This window comes from Pleuronectes platessa, chromosome 8 (assembly GCF_947347685.1).
Source record: "Pleuronectes platessa chromosome 8, fPlePla1.1, whole genome shotgun sequence".
Classification (NCBI taxonomy): domain Eukaryota; kingdom Metazoa; phylum Chordata; class Actinopteri; order Pleuronectiformes; family Pleuronectidae; genus Pleuronectes; species Pleuronectes platessa.
In genome coordinates, this window is record NC_070633.1 from 20,261,638 (window position 1) to 20,277,989 (window position 16,352).

The following is a 16,352-nucleotide window of genomic DNA, read 5'->3' on the forward strand; positions in this document are numbered from 1 at the left end:
CTTTTTTGATAACAGCATGCTTAGAAACTTAGGACTTAGAAGTTTTTTCTTAATTAATAGGGATGTAGATGGATGTTAGAGACAGTGAAACAGGACAGAACTATTTACAACAGGGAAAGTCATGAAATTATAAATCAGAATAGAGTAATCTTAAGTTTTGTAGTGTTGCATATTTCAGCCTTGCTTTGAAGAAAGTTCAAAGAGAGAAGGTTCCTTTTAGTGTCAAATTATCTTGGAATCTTTAGTCTTCCTGTTTAGTGTAATGTCTTTGTTTGACACGGGAAGCTAAAATGTTCACTTGACCCAAGTCAGATCGTGCTCACAACTCAAACGCTGTCTCTTACCCCCCCTTTGTCCAGACACACTACACAGTGCCAGACATAGAGAAGGATCTGGATTCTCTCAACGCCACCATCGAGTGTGAACAGCCACAGCCCGACCTTTACAAGTAGGCACTCATCATACAGTCCCAGAAGATTTACACTACAAGAAAACATTGCCTGTTGTTTGTTGGTAAATGGATTAACTCGATACCAGTAGAAAATGTGCTATGTGACTCTAATACTAACTTGTGATTAATTGGAGATGTGTTGGTAAGACACTGTGTACTCTTTGTTTGGTTGGTTTCATAGTTGCAATTTAAAAAATTTGCAGATTATTTACTGTAGTCTTTCGGTTGCCTGGCACAGATGGAGCTGATCCTTATTCACTTGTAGAAATCTCATCTCAGTCAACAGCCAGCCTTTGGCTCCCCCTTTGGGAAAGGAGTTTGAATATTATCATCTGGACAGACCTCACAATGCTGTTTGAGATGTGCTAAGTAAGCCATGGTGCCAAATGCTCACTATTCAGACTCAATAAAACTGACAGCAGGCTGCGGGCTAACCACCTGTAATTATTGGCTCCTAAACCCCTGCAACTGCTTTTAGGTCCAGTGCTTGATATCTTGTGAAGTAAATGACCTCTGGATGAATTTCGATTCCTCAAGATCACCACTCCACTCTAGTTTAACAGATTGAATAATATGCAAAACAAGTGTCACATGTACTTTTTTTTAAATGACTTGATTTGTGTGATGTTCAGCAGTATGTGTGGGCTTTTGTTCCAGATTTGTTGGCCGAATGCACCTCTACACAAATAACCAGGAGCCTGCAGTGAGGTGAGAGCACTCAACAACAACCGTCTCAGAGCACTTTAAGTCACCACACAGTTGCTTAAGCACTCATTTGTTTCCCTTTGCATCACCAACAAATCATTATTCCATTGATCATTAATTGCAGACAAGCATTAAAATTAAAACAGGCTTGGCATGGCTTCAGCCACTGCTTCCAAAGCACTCCCACAGGCATTTATCAATGACTATTTTGTAATGGCCTTACAAACAAATGCCAGTGTCCTTCTCAAGAGCACTGGGACTGTTGTAAGCCCAGACTGCAGTCATACAGTGTATTGTCACTGCGTATTTTAGATAGGATGCCAACTTGCCTGCCAGGTTTCCATTTGGAAACTAGCAGTGTGTGTGTGTGAATTGCACAGATTCTGTTTGACTGAATTGTCTCATGTACTGATGTGATTGTGCAGGTCTTTGGGCCCAGAAAACCTACTGCTGAAAGGAGCCACTTTAAAGAACACTCAGAGGATCTTTGGTGAGTCAACTGACATTGATGTTATTACAGTAACTTAGTGAAGATGGCTCAGTATCTAAAAAACGAGTCCCTTTTCTTTTTCTTTTCCTTCGTGCCTTCTCAAGGTGTTGCAGTTTACACTGGCATGGAGACGAAGATGGCTCTCAACTACCAGGGAAAGTCTCAGAAACGCTCTGCTGTGGAGAAGTAAGCACATCAAGAAAAGGTGTAAACAATTAAAAAAAATGTGATTCATCTTTGATAGTCACTAATGATATCTTTTATATTTTCAGGTCGATCAATGCGTTCCTTCTTGTTTACCTTTGCATATTGGTGAGCAAGGCCCTAGTGTGCACGACACTTAAGTATGTGTGGCAGGGCAAACCCGGACAAGATGAGCCTTGGTACAACGAGAAAACCCAGAAAGAGAAGGACACCAATTTAGTGAGTACACATTTAGCAACCTGCCTGTTCTTCTAGAAACAATTGTAAGTCAGGTGTCTGCCAGGCTCCTGTATTGTTCACACATTCAAAAATATTGTATATTATTTCTAGTACCATATATCATCTTTTACGATGTTAGCAGCTGGGAGTGAAATAAATTGAGTAATACGTGTCTTCAGCTTCATGGGGATTACCCCTGCTGTGAGAAGAATAGCTAATGGGTGTTGCTAACATTGCATCAGGATATTATCATGTGAATAATGGTAAATACTGATCCTCTGGTGAGTTGTGGTTCTAACTTCTGGGAGTAAAGCTCCATCCACCGTGTTAAAGCGTTTTACATGCCCTTGCCTATTAATCAGCACCAGTAAAATGCTGCTCAGGAAAATGGCCACTGCAGACCTATATTGCGACATGGTCCATTTCATTGGTTGTTAACCCTCTGCCCTGGCCTTCAATGAACTGCGAACATGTTGATAAAACATTGTGATAAAACATTGTGATTGCATCATGTTTTGTTGTTCGGGTAATGTAATGTAGATAACTGATTCCAAACTGAGGCACTGTGGATTTTAGGTGCAGTGTTCTCAGAGATTTGAATTATAACATAAACACAACTCTTTTTTTCTCCAACAGTACCTTAAGATGTTCACCGACTTCCTGTCCTTCATGGTGCTCTTCAACTTCATCATTCCAGTGTCCATGTACGTGACGGTTGAGATGCAAAAGTTTTTGGGATCCTATTTCATCACATGGGACCAGGACTTCTTTGACCCAGAAATCGAGGAAGGGGCCCTGGTCAACACTTCGGACCTCAACGAGGAGCTGGGCCAGGTCAGGAATGGACTAAAGAAAATCATTCATTTAATGGCAGAAATGTGAATCTAGTAGGAAAAAGATTTTAGTAAATTCGGCATTCCCAATGAGACAGGTAATTATTTTAATTAAACCTTACAGTCAAAGACAAATTCAGTGTAATGACATTTATAATAAATAAATATATCAAAAATAAGTTATTTAAAAAAGTATTTTTGCACTTGAATCACTTTTATCTAATACAATCAAAGGCACCATTTCAAAGTTTCTGTAAGAAGTGAAAAAGGTCATTTTAATTGAATGCTTTATTTGTTAAAAAAAAGTTAAATTGTCCGGTAAAATTGATTCACGCAAAAATATGGTTTCAAAACTGATCATAACTTTGTTACTGTAAATCATAAGCTGCTTATGATAACATTAGCTTGCTGTGCTATCCTAGCGTCTCTATTTTATGGCACCTATACTGCTGCCATACATCAGTCACACTTGGTTTGCAAAATGATTACCTCAATCAAAGCTGATGCTTCATTAAACTGATTAATGCACAGCAATTCTCTCTGGAAGTAATTTCCTATTCTTATTGGTGAAACCGGTTAAATGGGCACCTGAATGTTTACGGCATTGGAAGAGTCTGTCATGTATTTTGATCACGTTTCCTGCAGGTGGAGTATGTCTTTACTGACAAGACAGGCACCCTCACTCAGAATAACATGGAGTTCATCGAGTGCTGCATCGACGGCTTCCAGTACAGATACCAAGATGCAAACTCAGAGGTGGACGGTCCCTGTGTCACAGATGGACCGTTGAACAAACTACAGCAGAAAGCTGGCAGGGTGGGTGTTGTGGTGTCCCTCCATCTGTTGTAAAAGTCACACGAGCAGCAACATATGCTCATTACATAGCTCGCTGCTCAGGAAGGCCCTTCTCAGGTCACCCATGTATCGTCCCGTTTGACATGTCAACATATGCACTTTATATGGAGGGGGAGAAAACTGGCTGTGTGCTCTTGAAAAAAAAAAGCACCTGATTACACTTCAGAGACTGTTGCACTTTAGCATGTCCTGTATGTTTACAAGAGGTCAGTTTAATAAGATGCTTGTAAATCCAGGGATCTAAACTCCAGCTACTCTTTATGGCTCTATGTAGGGCTGTAAATGTTTTATCAAGATATTAACGATTGATATTTGTTTAAAATTCAAGGTAGTTTTTATTGTATTGATCCATGTTCATATTGTGTTATCAGGAGAGGGAAGAGCTGTTTCTACGAGCCCTCTGCCTCTGCCACACAGTCCAGGTGAAGGAGTCGACAGAGCGGAGTCAAGACCAAGTGGACGGACTGACAGACGGGGTGGATGGCTTAGGGGTGGATGGTGAGGGGATTCATCCACCACAGGAGCAGATAGGCCTCATAGCCTCCTCACCTGATGAAGTTGCTCTGGTCAAGGGTGCCATGAGGTAAGAGATGGTCTATTATGACCAAGTGAGTAAAAATGATGACATAACAGAATATGAATATCACAAATGCATTTTCCAAAATTGGATAGGTTTAAATTTCTAAATAACATTAATTAACGTAACACAGATGTGTGACATTTGTGATGATTTGTCTCCATCTGCAGGTACGGCTTCACATTTCTTGGTCTTGAAAGTAAAACCATGAAAATTCGCAACAGGAACAACGATGTTGAAATGTAAGTCTGTAATTATATAGGCAAACATTTTTTTCCATATTTTTCAATTTACTTATGCACTATAACATAACTATAATTCCATTTTTGTACATCCCAAAGGTATGAGTTACTCCACGTGCTGAACTTTGACCCAGTGAGAAGGCGAATGAGTGTTATAGTCAGAGCCAAGTCAGGTGAGCTTGAGATTACTGACTGCTTTACTGCAGGGACTGTGATTGAATACAGGCCCTCAGCCCTCACCACATTGTGTGTCCGTATGTTTATGTTTGTTTTTTGTCTCTAGGTGATACAATCCTCTTCTGTAAGGGAGCGGACTCGTCCATCTTCCCCCGTGTCAGACAGGAAGAGGTTGAAAACATCCGCATGCACGTGGAGCGTAATGCAAAGGTGGGTGACTCCAGATTTAAGTTGGGAAGTCTGTCCTATCTTATTCAAGGGTCAGATGGGTTTTAATTTAAGATTACAGTGATTTTGAGACAGATTTTTTTTTCTTTGTTTCGGTAACATGTTTTTAACTGTTTAGGAGGGCTACCGGACTCTGTGTGTGGCCTACAAATGTCTCAGTGCAGAGGAGTACAACCAGGCAGATAAAGGACTGAAGGAAGCTAGACTGGCTCTGCAGGACAGAGAAGAGAGGCTCATGGCTGTTTACAACCAATTGGAGACTGGGATGAGTCTGATAGGAGCCACTGCTGTAGAGGATCGGTGGGTGTTCATACAAGGCATAGCCCCATACAGCTCACACATATGAATCTGCTGAAGTAGTTTGTAATGCTGTATACTGCTGTTGTCCCTCCTCTGCCCTCCATCTAATTACAGATCAGTGCCAAGATTTTTAGATGTTAAAATGCTCTTACATAAAGACATCTCAGAATAGACCATAGTTTGCACAAGACAGAAATACACTTGGTACAAACTTCCTGTTCTGACTTACTATTCTTAGGAAAGAAAGACGTGTCTATGTTGTGACACATTGTTCTGTTTGCAAGACCTCAACAGTTGCAGTTGTTTTGCATCAGATGCTTATACTACATTCCTGATAGTGTTTTGTACATTATGAAATTGCTAATTTGTAATTTGTGGTGACAATTAAATTATATCAATAATTGATTCTGTGGTCCAACAAGCACTCTTCCACAATCCAATGATCTAAAAAGTAGGCAGCAGATTTTGTTTTACAAGTACCAAAAAAATGACAACAAAGTGCATTTATATAAAAAAAAAGTATTTTGAAATATACCCCCTCTAAAACATTCCCCACAGCTCCCTCTGACTCCAGTTTAACTTAGGCTCAACCTTGTTTAAGAAGCATTTTTGCTAGAAAATCAACAGTCTGGCTCAGGATTTGTTTCTGTATCTGACATCTTTCAATTGCTCTTCTCCCCCAGGCTTCAAGAGGAGGCTGCAGAGACGATGGAGGCCCTGCAGGGGGCAGGCATGAAGGTGTGGGTCCTAACGGGGGACAAGATGGAGACAGCAAAGTCCACTTGTTATGCTTGTAGACTGTTCCAGAGAAATACAGAGCTGTTGGAACTAACAGTGCGCACTCTGGACGAAGGAGGAAGGAGGCGCGAGGAACGATTGCATGACCTTTTGACTGAATATCATAAAAAAACTGTGCAGGATGCCCCACCAGCTAAAGCAGGCGTCACCAGGTTGGTTTCTCGATTTGTAGACATGCTCTTATTTAACACAATTGTTACTGATGATAACAACTTGAAACCTGTTTCCCTTTTCTGTGTTAAAGGAGCTGGTCTTCATCAAACCAGGACTTTGGTTTTATCATAGATGGAGCTACTCTGTCCATGGTACTCAACCCCTCCACTGAGTCCAACGCAAAACTGTACAAGAGCCTGTTCCTGCAGATCTGTCAGAACTGCACAGCTGTTCTCTGCTGTCGCATGGCTCCTCTACAAAAGGCACAGGTCAGAACCATCGGTTAAGATGTGGAAAATATGTGTTCCTTAAATATTTGAAAAGACAATTTTTATAGTGAATAGTTGGCAGCTTTTGAATGTTGCCCCCATTTCTTGCTCCATATACAGATAGTTAAAATGGTGAAGAACTCAAAAGGCAGCCCAATCACTCTTTCCATTGGAGATGGTGCCAACGATGTCAGCATGATCTTGGAAGCTCATGTTGGCATTGGTAAGAAATCCCATGATGGAGCTGATTCTGATTAACATATCTTTCATTCATTTCAATTGAGGAAAGTGTCACATCTTAGTGAAGGTGATGTGTGACTTCTCTTGGTGTTTCAGGTATTAAAGGTAAAGAGGGCCGGCAGGCAGTGAGGAACAGCGATTATGCCATCCCCAAACTCATGCACCTCAAGAAACTTTTGTTGGCTCATGGGCATCTCTACTATGTTCGCATTGCACACCTGGTGCAGTATTTCTTTTACAAGGTAGGAGGAACAGATTCTTCAGTCACATTAACTTTGAACCTGTGGCTGTGAACCTGCTTAGTGTTTATGTGCAAAACCTGAATCTCACAAACTCACCAACTCACATGATTTGATCATTATGTGATGAAGAGAAACAGATTTGACAGAATGTATCTTCTTAATATGTTAAACTGAATTTTGGGTTGACCTGAGGATTTTTTATGTTTTTTTGTACCTACATTTTAATTTACATGGTTACTTATCCATTTGATGTTCTTTGATGTTTTTTTGCTCTCCCATCAGTGTGAGCCTGTTCTCTATTTCTGTTTTCCCTGCAGAACCTTTGCTTCATCTTACCTCAGTTTTTGTACCAGTTCTTCTGCGGCTATTCCCAGCAAGTGAGTATGTCCCGAGGCCTTCGAGGTTCAAAGATGTTCTGAACATGAAAGGAGGCGGTGTCCCTTGAATCCACATGTCCTCGTGCTCCTGAATGCCAGACTCCTTCTTGTTAGACTGCCCCTCCCTCTCTGCCCCCGGAATGTTTGAGCCCTGTCTGTTATGTTTATATATGGTGACTTAGATTTCATTCGACTGTTAAATAATTCAGACATGTGTCAGCTCTGCCACCGCAGTACATCATATGTGAGCAGAATGTGATCATGGTGGCATGTGTATGGCTTATGTGTGAGTAGTCACACTGTTGAAGACACACTGATTTTAATGTGTGGAGCTCATTGATGAATTCACTTGGCTTTAAATTAAGAACGTTTTATGGTTCTTTGGTCGTATAAAACTGCTCCTGACACAGAAATATATGATCAATTCATTAAATTAATACTTAATAAAACACTTTCTTTATTAAGGTAATTGATTATGTTTTGGTATGTCTGTTTGTAAAAGGTGTGGGTAAATAGGTTATTCCCCCTCATGCCACATGGCCCCCAGCTTAGATCTTTCATAAGTAAATGAAAGATGTATATAAGCTTGCCTATAGGACATACTGTATGTAAGTATGATGGTGTGTATGAGTTTTGTCCTCTCCATAATATTAACCCTTGGTTGCCCCACCCTCCTCCTCCTCCTCCTCCTCCTCCTCCTCCTCTTTACCTTCCCTTGTCCTTCACTCCCCCCTCCTGCTCCCATACTCCCCAGCCCCTGTATGGTGCGGTCTATCTGACGATGTACAACATCTGCTTCACCTCTATGCCCATCCTGGCTTACAGCCTCTTGGAGCAGCACATCTGCATTCAGGATCTGCTGGACAATGCTACCCTCTACAGGTGAACATGGGAACCATCACTTATCTGCAGTACACTTCATGGTTCATTGAGATGTTGTCTTTAAGATCTAGGATTGCTGTTTATGGAGTTAAGACTGGATGCAATTATTAAATGGCCAATTGTTACTATGGTCTTTAAAGATGAAGAAAAAGAAAGTGGAGAACGTTCAAGTTCCACAGTCCCTCTGCTGAAGTTGGACATTTCAGCTTCTGTAACAAATTTGACTAATGGGCTCTTTTGTACTCTTTTGTCCACCATCTATATTTCAATCGTATTGCTGTCACAGTTAACCAGATATGTCTGTGTATATAAAAACTATAAACGCACCTTAATCTATGTGATGGTGCAACTCAGTTTTTGGCGTCATTAATATTCTGTACTCGAATGTTTTATGCTTATCATAGTTGAGAGTTTTTTCAAAGAGATATGAAAATAAGGTTGTTCATCTTGCTTGTTTATTTTGTTTTTTTTAGAGTGATTGCCAAGAATGCCATGTTACGTTGGAGGCCATTCCTCTACTGGACATTGCTGGGAGTCTTCCATGGTTTGCTTTTCTTCTTTGGTGTTCGCTTTCTGTTCAGTAACCCAGCTCTACAGGACAATGGCCAGGTTTGTTCTCTGATTTAATACACCTTCTAAAGCATTACTGTTAAATTACCTGATGAAGCATTTTCTCCTAAGTACATTTGCTCATTTGTCTTATTTAAATCCAGGTTTTTGGAAACTGGTCTTATGGAACGATCGTCTTCACCGTCCTTGTCCTCACAGTCACACTTAAGGTAAAAAAACAAACGTCCCTCTCTATTTATCTCATCTAATGAAATGGTGCATCATCAGCACAGCATTTCACTTTAACTTTCAGATAACCAACTTTGGCAAAGTCTTGACAGATATTTGAAATGTGCATTTATTGACTTTTCTCTGCTTTTTGCTTTAGCTTGCTCTGGACACGCGACACTGGACGTGGATCAACCACTTTGTGATCTGGGGATCTCTGGCTTTCTATGTGTTTTTCAGCTTCCTCTGGGGAGGAACAATATGGTTAGAAAACAATTCAAAATAACATATCTTATGTTTTCAGTAGCCATTGTAGTTCATCTATTATGTTTCATTTCTCTGTGACCCCTGTGGCTCTTTCAGCCAAGTCAGTGAGTGAGTGTTCTCTTTCCTGCAGGCCTTTCCTGAGCCAGCAGCGTTTGTACTTTGTGTTTGCCAACATGCTGAGTTCAGTGTCAGCCTGGCTGGTGATCATCCTCCTCGTCCTGCTCAGTCTACTGCCAGAGATCCTGCTTGTGGTGTTCCGCAAGACCCACAGCCCCAACACTCGACAGGTACACACACATTTGCACTATTCTTCACTTTCTCTCCCTCTTTGTCTCTTTCCCTTTCTACCAACTCTCTGTCATGCATGTTATGCATTTGTTTGCTCAATGTATTTTTTCTTAATAACTGAGTTCATCTTTGATATAGTTATAGGAGGGATTTGAATAAAATCCTATAAATAAATATTGGATCACTCTTAAGTGTATTTTATTTACAGAGCACTTACAAATTTCACAACAGCTATTCTTTTGAGATGTAAACAGAGTGTTTGTCAGCTGACAAATGAATACACACCTCTGATCACTGAAAGTACTCTGCTAGTTACTTTGAAAAGACGAGTCACCAAAAATGTTTTAAAGGAGTTGACAATATATTTATTTAGTGAAGACCAAGAGATAATGCGACTATTGATGCAGGGACATCTGATTAGGACTTACATTTTTCTCCCACTGCATCTTTAAGTTCAAGCTTTTATGTCCCACTCAGTCTTTTTTTTGCAGGGACACTTTGATTTAAGTTTAGTGAAGAATACTTTCCCAGATTTATTTTGACATTTCGATTAGTTCCCCATGAGACTAAAGGGATTTCCACACAGCTGGAAATGTTTGGGATTATACATGTGTGATTGGGAGTGTTCCACACAACAAATAGTTTTATCTGCAAAAATTTGAGGACAGCCAAAAATACACATTGTACAATTTTACATATGACGATGCATATGTGTTTGTTTTTATTTCTTTTTGAATCTATCTGTAAGTGAGGAAAGTGGCCGAATCAATCATAAGATGCATACAAATTTGTTTTGTCAATGATGGTTGTTGTTGTATTTTAGAACATCATCCCCTTTAATCTATTTTTTTTTTTTTTAATACTCATTTCTAACTTTGTTTTCTAACAAGTGCTTAATGCTTTGGTCCTGCCACTCTGTCTCACCCTCTTTAATCTCCTCTCTTCCCCTCTGGACCTGCCTCCCTAAAGATGAAACATCGCCTTCCTTCCTCGGGGACATCCACTATCTTCATGTTGTCGCAGACCGCCAGCACTCACAGCTTCTCGTGGAGTGACTGAGGTCTTTCTCTATTTCTGTCAGCTCTTATACTTGAGACTGTTCCTGCATAGTTTTCTGTGTCTGCCAGTCTTGCTTGTTTCCTACCTGTTGTGTGTCCTTCCTCTCCCACTTTTAGACTCCTTCCTTCCCCTCAAATAACTGGTGTTATGTAGTCAGTAGGAGGGATTAGCTCAGATTAATCAGATTATCATTACTTTTATTATACCTACTTTAGGAATGCCATCCCTGGAGGCTCTGATCTTTAAATCTTGACTTAAATGCTTTCCTTTAGATCTATGTTTATGAAAATAGGGATCAATACTGAGCATTGGGATGTGCCCCGCTCTGACAGCAGTGTGGAGTAGGACCATGTGTCCATGAAAGCGTGCAGTCAGTCTTCCATCCTTGTCTGTCCAGTTGTTTCAGTCAGTCTCCTCCCAGCTGCCTGTGCTGCTCCAGTGCCTGCTGCCTCCGCATGTCCAGTCAGATGAATGCAGCACGTTAAAACAACCAAACTGACCTGCATGAGGCTCAAGTAAACCTCATCCTAGATCCTCACCACAATCCCTGCAGGCCACTGCATTTTGTTGCTGTGTGTGTGTGTTTGTTTGTTTTCTGTACATTCCTCTGCCAAATTTAGTATAGACAAAGTCAAGAAATCAGAAAATTATCATTGCAAGGAGAAGGTGTCCTGAAAAGGCAGCCGGACTGAATTTCATCATCCACCTGTCCAGTCTCTGTATGTTTGTTTTGTTCCCTGTGTATGTCTGTACGTGTGCAGGAGACAGAGAGACAAAGTGTGTATGGTTCTCTCAGTGTAGTGATGTCATCGGTGTCTCTTGCCTCGCCCTTCCAGAAGAAGCTGGTTCAGTCGAGCGTGGGGGGACTCCAGTCTCCCCAGTCTTCAGCCAGACCCCTGCTCATGAGAACCTTTTCTGATGAGTCCAATACTGTCATTTAAGCAGGTACCAGTCCAACTTCAGGCCATTTAAGCCAATCAAAGCCTTTTTCTCCCAACCAACCTCTCCTGCAGTCTTGGACCCTAACTCTGGGTTTTAACAAGAGATTCAGGAATAAAGACAAACCGGTCCCACTGTGTTCCTGTGCTTTGTGTAAGCTGCCATTGGCCGGCTGAAGAGATGCACTTTTTCAACATCAGTCCCTTGTTTTGTGTTAATATATCTTTGGTTAAAAAAGACAAATGGTGCATTTCTTTACTATGAATGCGTAACTTGGCCTAATATTGCAGATTTATCTTTTCTTTTGGACACATGCTCCCTTCAGCCTCCCTTTGAACCCCAGCTTACCCCCCTGCATGTGCTTTTAAAACCCCCGATTTGGAACGTTTTTATATTCAGTCCATCTCGGAAGAAGAAGAACTGTCTGAATGTGTCATGGACTCAGTTAGTGGGACTTTTTTCTTTACGGACTATAACGGACCCAATGTGATATTCATGGGCTGTTTGTCACGTGGTGGTTCTCTCACGCTCGTTTCGTCCTGTGTGCACGTCCACACCTGTGTTGGTGGTTGTCATCTGCTTAAGCTCTTGGAAAATGATTGATGTATTTTGTTAGTGCTGAGCATGATGTGATGCTGTCTAACCTCAGGCTGAATCTAGCTGCATTAACCACAGGGGGTAAACAGCTAAATGTACGGAAACACCAAGACAAAATACTTTCAAAACTGCAGCAGGTATATGTGGGAAAAAGACATCTCCATTTAATGTGTTATGTAATATTAATAGAAATATATGCAGACAAAACGTTAAAGATGCATAATGAAATATTCCAACAAGAGTCAAACTGCTCTGTTGACTCTTATGGAAGCAACACGGCATAAAAATTATCTTATATCTTAATTAATCTTTAAAAAACATATAATTATACAGTTTTGTGGTTTATGATATATTTTGTATGATAAGGACAACTATGCAGAAGTGTTGAACGTCTTAAGGTGTTTTCCCATTTTCTGTGTTACCTCCTGTACATAGGTCTGAACACTGGTCATAATGTCTTCTCATCACTGTCCAGGGCCACCGACATCTGTTGCTTTGCATTAGCTCAAAGCTTTTTGCCTCCTTCACTGTTTAACGTTCATTTCTATCCTCCCTGTAGCTCTCAGATGGTCGCCTCCTACAAACATCCAGGTAAACCACAGAGATGAACCCAACTTTCTTCTCAATGTGCATGTTTGGCTTCAACAGATCAATACGGATGATAAATTATAATAATATAAAGTAAAATGGGGCCGCTTACCATTTTTTTTTATTTGTGGTGATTTCAAGTTGTCTCTTCCTCTTTTCTCTCGTTGGAACAAGCTTCTAATGAAAACACAGAAGTTGAATCTTTCTGCTTCTCTGTTTTCCAGAATGCACCAGTTTCTTTAATATCGCACAAGCATCTGAAGGTGTGTGAGTAAAAGGCATCAAGGACTCACAACAACATTCAGGATGTCGTGCCAGTTGGTCGGAGCTGACCTGAAAATAGGAGGAGAAGAAGAAGAAGAGGAGGAAAAAATCAGAAGAAAGAGAGCGAGATGCTGACTGGGGGGGTGGGATGTAAAGGGATTAAGCAGGCTTTTGACTTGTGTGTTTCTGCTCCGTCCTTCTCTGCTCAATCCCAAAATCTCCTAAACCCCCCATGCATGCCTGCAGAGCAGTGCCCTGCATACTTTTTTAAGATATCTAATAAGATGCCAGGCATGAGTTTTTCTTTCTTTTTACTCCTTTTTTTTTTTTAAACTAGCTTCCAATTGAATGCATACACTTCTGTCAGTAGCTCTATCTAACTGCTGTGTTTTAACAAGCAGTTGTGATATCCACTCCAAGAATGGTTCACCTGCATGAAAGAAGGCTCAAAAGAAGGCTTTCCTCCACTGATGTTCAGTCACTGTGTCCTACTAAGTTTTACAAAGACACGAAGATCCCTTTCTCACTAGTAACACTTTAAAAAAGGTTATTCTACTTTACAGTTAAAACGCTTTCAATGGTTATTCTTATCTTGTGTTCCAGATAATATTATCATCCACGGGTTCAAAATGAAGAAGTTACTGAACATGATTTCAAACCAGCTCAGAGCTGCAAATGGTTTTCAGGACGAGCTAAAACAGACCATATTACCACTCAATCCAAAAAGTGTGTGTTTGTGTGTGTGCGCGCATGTGAATGCAAGATTGAGATTTAGATTAGAGACAACAAGCCTATCCTGGCAATGAAACTATGCCTCAATCCTCAGAGATAATTTAAGAGAGTCCAATTTAGATGAGATATTTAATATATGTGTTGTACTGTATATAATTAAGAGATGTATGACAGCATCTGCTCAAAGCCAAAAAAAGATGAACCTAATACGATTCGATTCTGTGACCTGGAAGGGACCACTTGTCGTGTGTCCTGTGCAACTTGTACTGGTTGAGAAAAGTGAGATATGTCGGTCTGTGTGTGTGTGTGTGTGTGTGTGTGTGAAGAGTACCGGAATTACTTGAACCTCGTTGATGTAGTTCGGTCGGACGGTTCCTGCACTATTGAGGACCGTTTCTTCATTGCGTAGACGACATGTTTATTCAGTATGTCTGAGCATACGCATGCACATATCTGATGGCTGAGAACGTTACGCACACATTCACCACACACGTTGTACACTCGATACACACATATGCACTAGAGCCTAAATGAGGTATTTACTGTATGTTCATTAATCCATCACCTAGTTCATGTACTTCTTCTCGGTCGCGCTGAAGTCGGGATGTAAAGAAAACCAACTCCAGACCGGTAGAGTTGTTTCTGTTCGCGTGAGGCAACCCACTCCGTCCTCTTCCTTGTTTGTGGACTGTTCGGCCTTTAACCTCTTCTGTGTTAGTGCTTCATACATTCCATTCCAACTTGCCATTGTTTCAAACTCTTCAAGATACTGCCTTGAAATGCTTTGTTTTTTTCTTCACGGACGTGTATTGTCCATTTGCCATATTTATTGTTAAGTGTAATTTGAGTCACAAAGGTTATATTTTATTACATGAGTCTTTTCTTTTCTTTTTTATTGGCGAGGAGTGCTCAGCTATGTCGGTCGTTTGAGTTTTGCCTGTGTTACTCCAGCCCTGATGTCAGCCCGTGCCAATCCAATGATTGTCTTTGTCATATTTACAAAGACAGGCAGCCCCCCCCCCAATCCCACACTCCCAACATCCAAAAGTCTCCCTCTGAACCAGTGCCACTCCTTGTGCTCAGTGATGTAACTCTTGGTTTAAACTGATTATTGGGTAATTGTCACTACAATGATACGTGAGTTTTGTTACAGAATCTATCAGTTTGTTGATTTGAAAGTTAAAACTCCAGCACAATACTTTTAGTGCTGGTCTTGTATTTCACTGCACTGATTGTAGCCTGCCATATCTGATACGGTGCATCTGCACAATGGCACATGCAGTCATACCACCAAGTGGAGATTTAAATAAAGTTAATGTTGATCTGTTTATAATTGGAAAAATGTACATGCATTTCAGCTTTATTTTCTACTTTAAAGTTTGTTTTATTGATGTTTGCGGTAGAGGCAGTTTTGACTCTGACTGCTCTGTGTTGGCGATGTACTGGATGTGAGGAGACGCATCGAGAGGGGCTGCCTGCTTTGTTTAATGAAAAAACCTTTAAGTGACATCAGAGATGCTATTTTCTTGTTATCTAATTTTTTGCCTGTCTAATGAAAACTATAAAAAGAATGACCTGTATTTTTAATGCAACCTTTTTCCAGCCACTTTTTGTACGATAACCAAAATGTCCCAAAAAAAGCACGAGAGGCTCTGTGGGTGTGGACGCGGTCTGTGAGGGGTGGAGGTGGACACCTTCAGGCAGCGACGTGTCGCACAGCAGGGACACCCCCCACCTCCAGCCCTCCAGCTTTCTCCAGCCTCGACACTCCAAACCTCGAAGCTGAATGTACCTCTTTGAAACTAGTGTATTGAAAACCCTGAAGTTCTTCTGTAATAAAGCAGAATGTTTTGAAGATACAATGTCTTGTGGTACTTTGTTACACCCAGAGTCGTGTCTGCAGTCGCAGTCTGATGTAAGGATGTGTTTATGTGTGTTTGTGTTAGTGTGTGTGTGTGTGCATTTGACCAGACTAAGCAGATGCTGTGCAGTAATGAGATGGCTGAGAGGCTAAGCTGGATCAGCTGAGTGGCTGTGTATCAGGACGGAGCACTGCTGCTCTTCCACTGCTCTGTGTGTGGCCCGACATCCAGAACACATCGAACACAGCGACTCCCTGCAAGAGGAACTGTGAATACAGTTATATAGAATATGTTCTGGTGTCATCGAGGACTGGTCCATTCATAGTAGCCGTGGGCCAAGCAGTGGGGAGCTGAGACAGGCCATACTGTGTATCAGTATGTACACAATGACACCCTTTCATATTTGTTCTTCTGTCTGAATGTGATTGTTGTGTAATAAAAGGCTGCACTTCACAGAGGGTGCTGTAGATTTTCACTTTTCACAACAGATCTATTCTCCTCTGTGTGTCCATCAGTATTAAAATACAGCTGGAGAAAGTGGGGTAATGAACACAGCAGCCAGACGCCCCCACAGTCCAGTCGACTGCATGATACAGTCAGCACAACGCTGACGTAGGAAACAGCCAAAAGGAGCAGGCGAGTGAGAAGTGAGGAGAAAAGTTGGGAGGGAGTTGGCAGCGTGTCAGGAGTGGACTCCTGAGCTCTGCACTGTGCGGGGCTGACGCACTGAGGCTCGG

General features: G+C 41.2%; 1 protein-coding gene across 6 annotated transcripts in view; it reads left to right on the top strand.

The window, feature by feature from the left end:
* Positions 1-15,608, top strand: part of atp11c (ATPase phospholipid transporting 11C) — a 37,381-nt gene extending 21,773 nt beyond the window's left edge. The window contains exons 7-30 of one of the 6 annotated variants that reach the window (XM_053428200.1): positions 360-448; positions 1,109-1,159; positions 1,582-1,646; positions 1,751-1,832; positions 1,919-2,069; positions 2,706-2,903; positions 3,548-3,718; positions 4,129-4,340; positions 4,505-4,576; positions 4,676-4,749; positions 4,860-4,963; positions 5,100-5,281; positions 5,965-6,231; positions 6,324-6,501; positions 6,622-6,724; positions 6,838-6,983; positions 7,301-7,360; positions 8,115-8,242; positions 8,716-8,851; positions 8,956-9,021; positions 9,180-9,283; positions 9,417-9,573; positions 11,395-11,578; positions 12,729-12,760. In XM_053428200.1, coding sequence (XP_053284175.1) covers positions 360-448; positions 1,109-1,159; positions 1,582-1,646; positions 1,751-1,832; positions 1,919-2,069; positions 2,706-2,903; positions 3,548-3,718; positions 4,129-4,340; positions 4,505-4,576; positions 4,676-4,749; positions 4,860-4,963; positions 5,100-5,281; positions 5,965-6,231; positions 6,324-6,501; positions 6,622-6,724; positions 6,838-6,983; positions 7,301-7,360; positions 8,115-8,242; positions 8,716-8,851; positions 8,956-9,021; positions 9,180-9,283; positions 9,417-9,573; positions 11,395-11,574 — 2,976 coding nt within the window. In that variant the 3' untranslated portion in view covers positions 11,575-11,578; positions 12,729-12,760. The other 5 variants (XM_053428202.1, XM_053428204.1, XM_053428201.1 and 2 more) reach the window with 5 other exon arrangements.
* Positions 15,609-16,352: the final 744 nt, after the last annotated feature.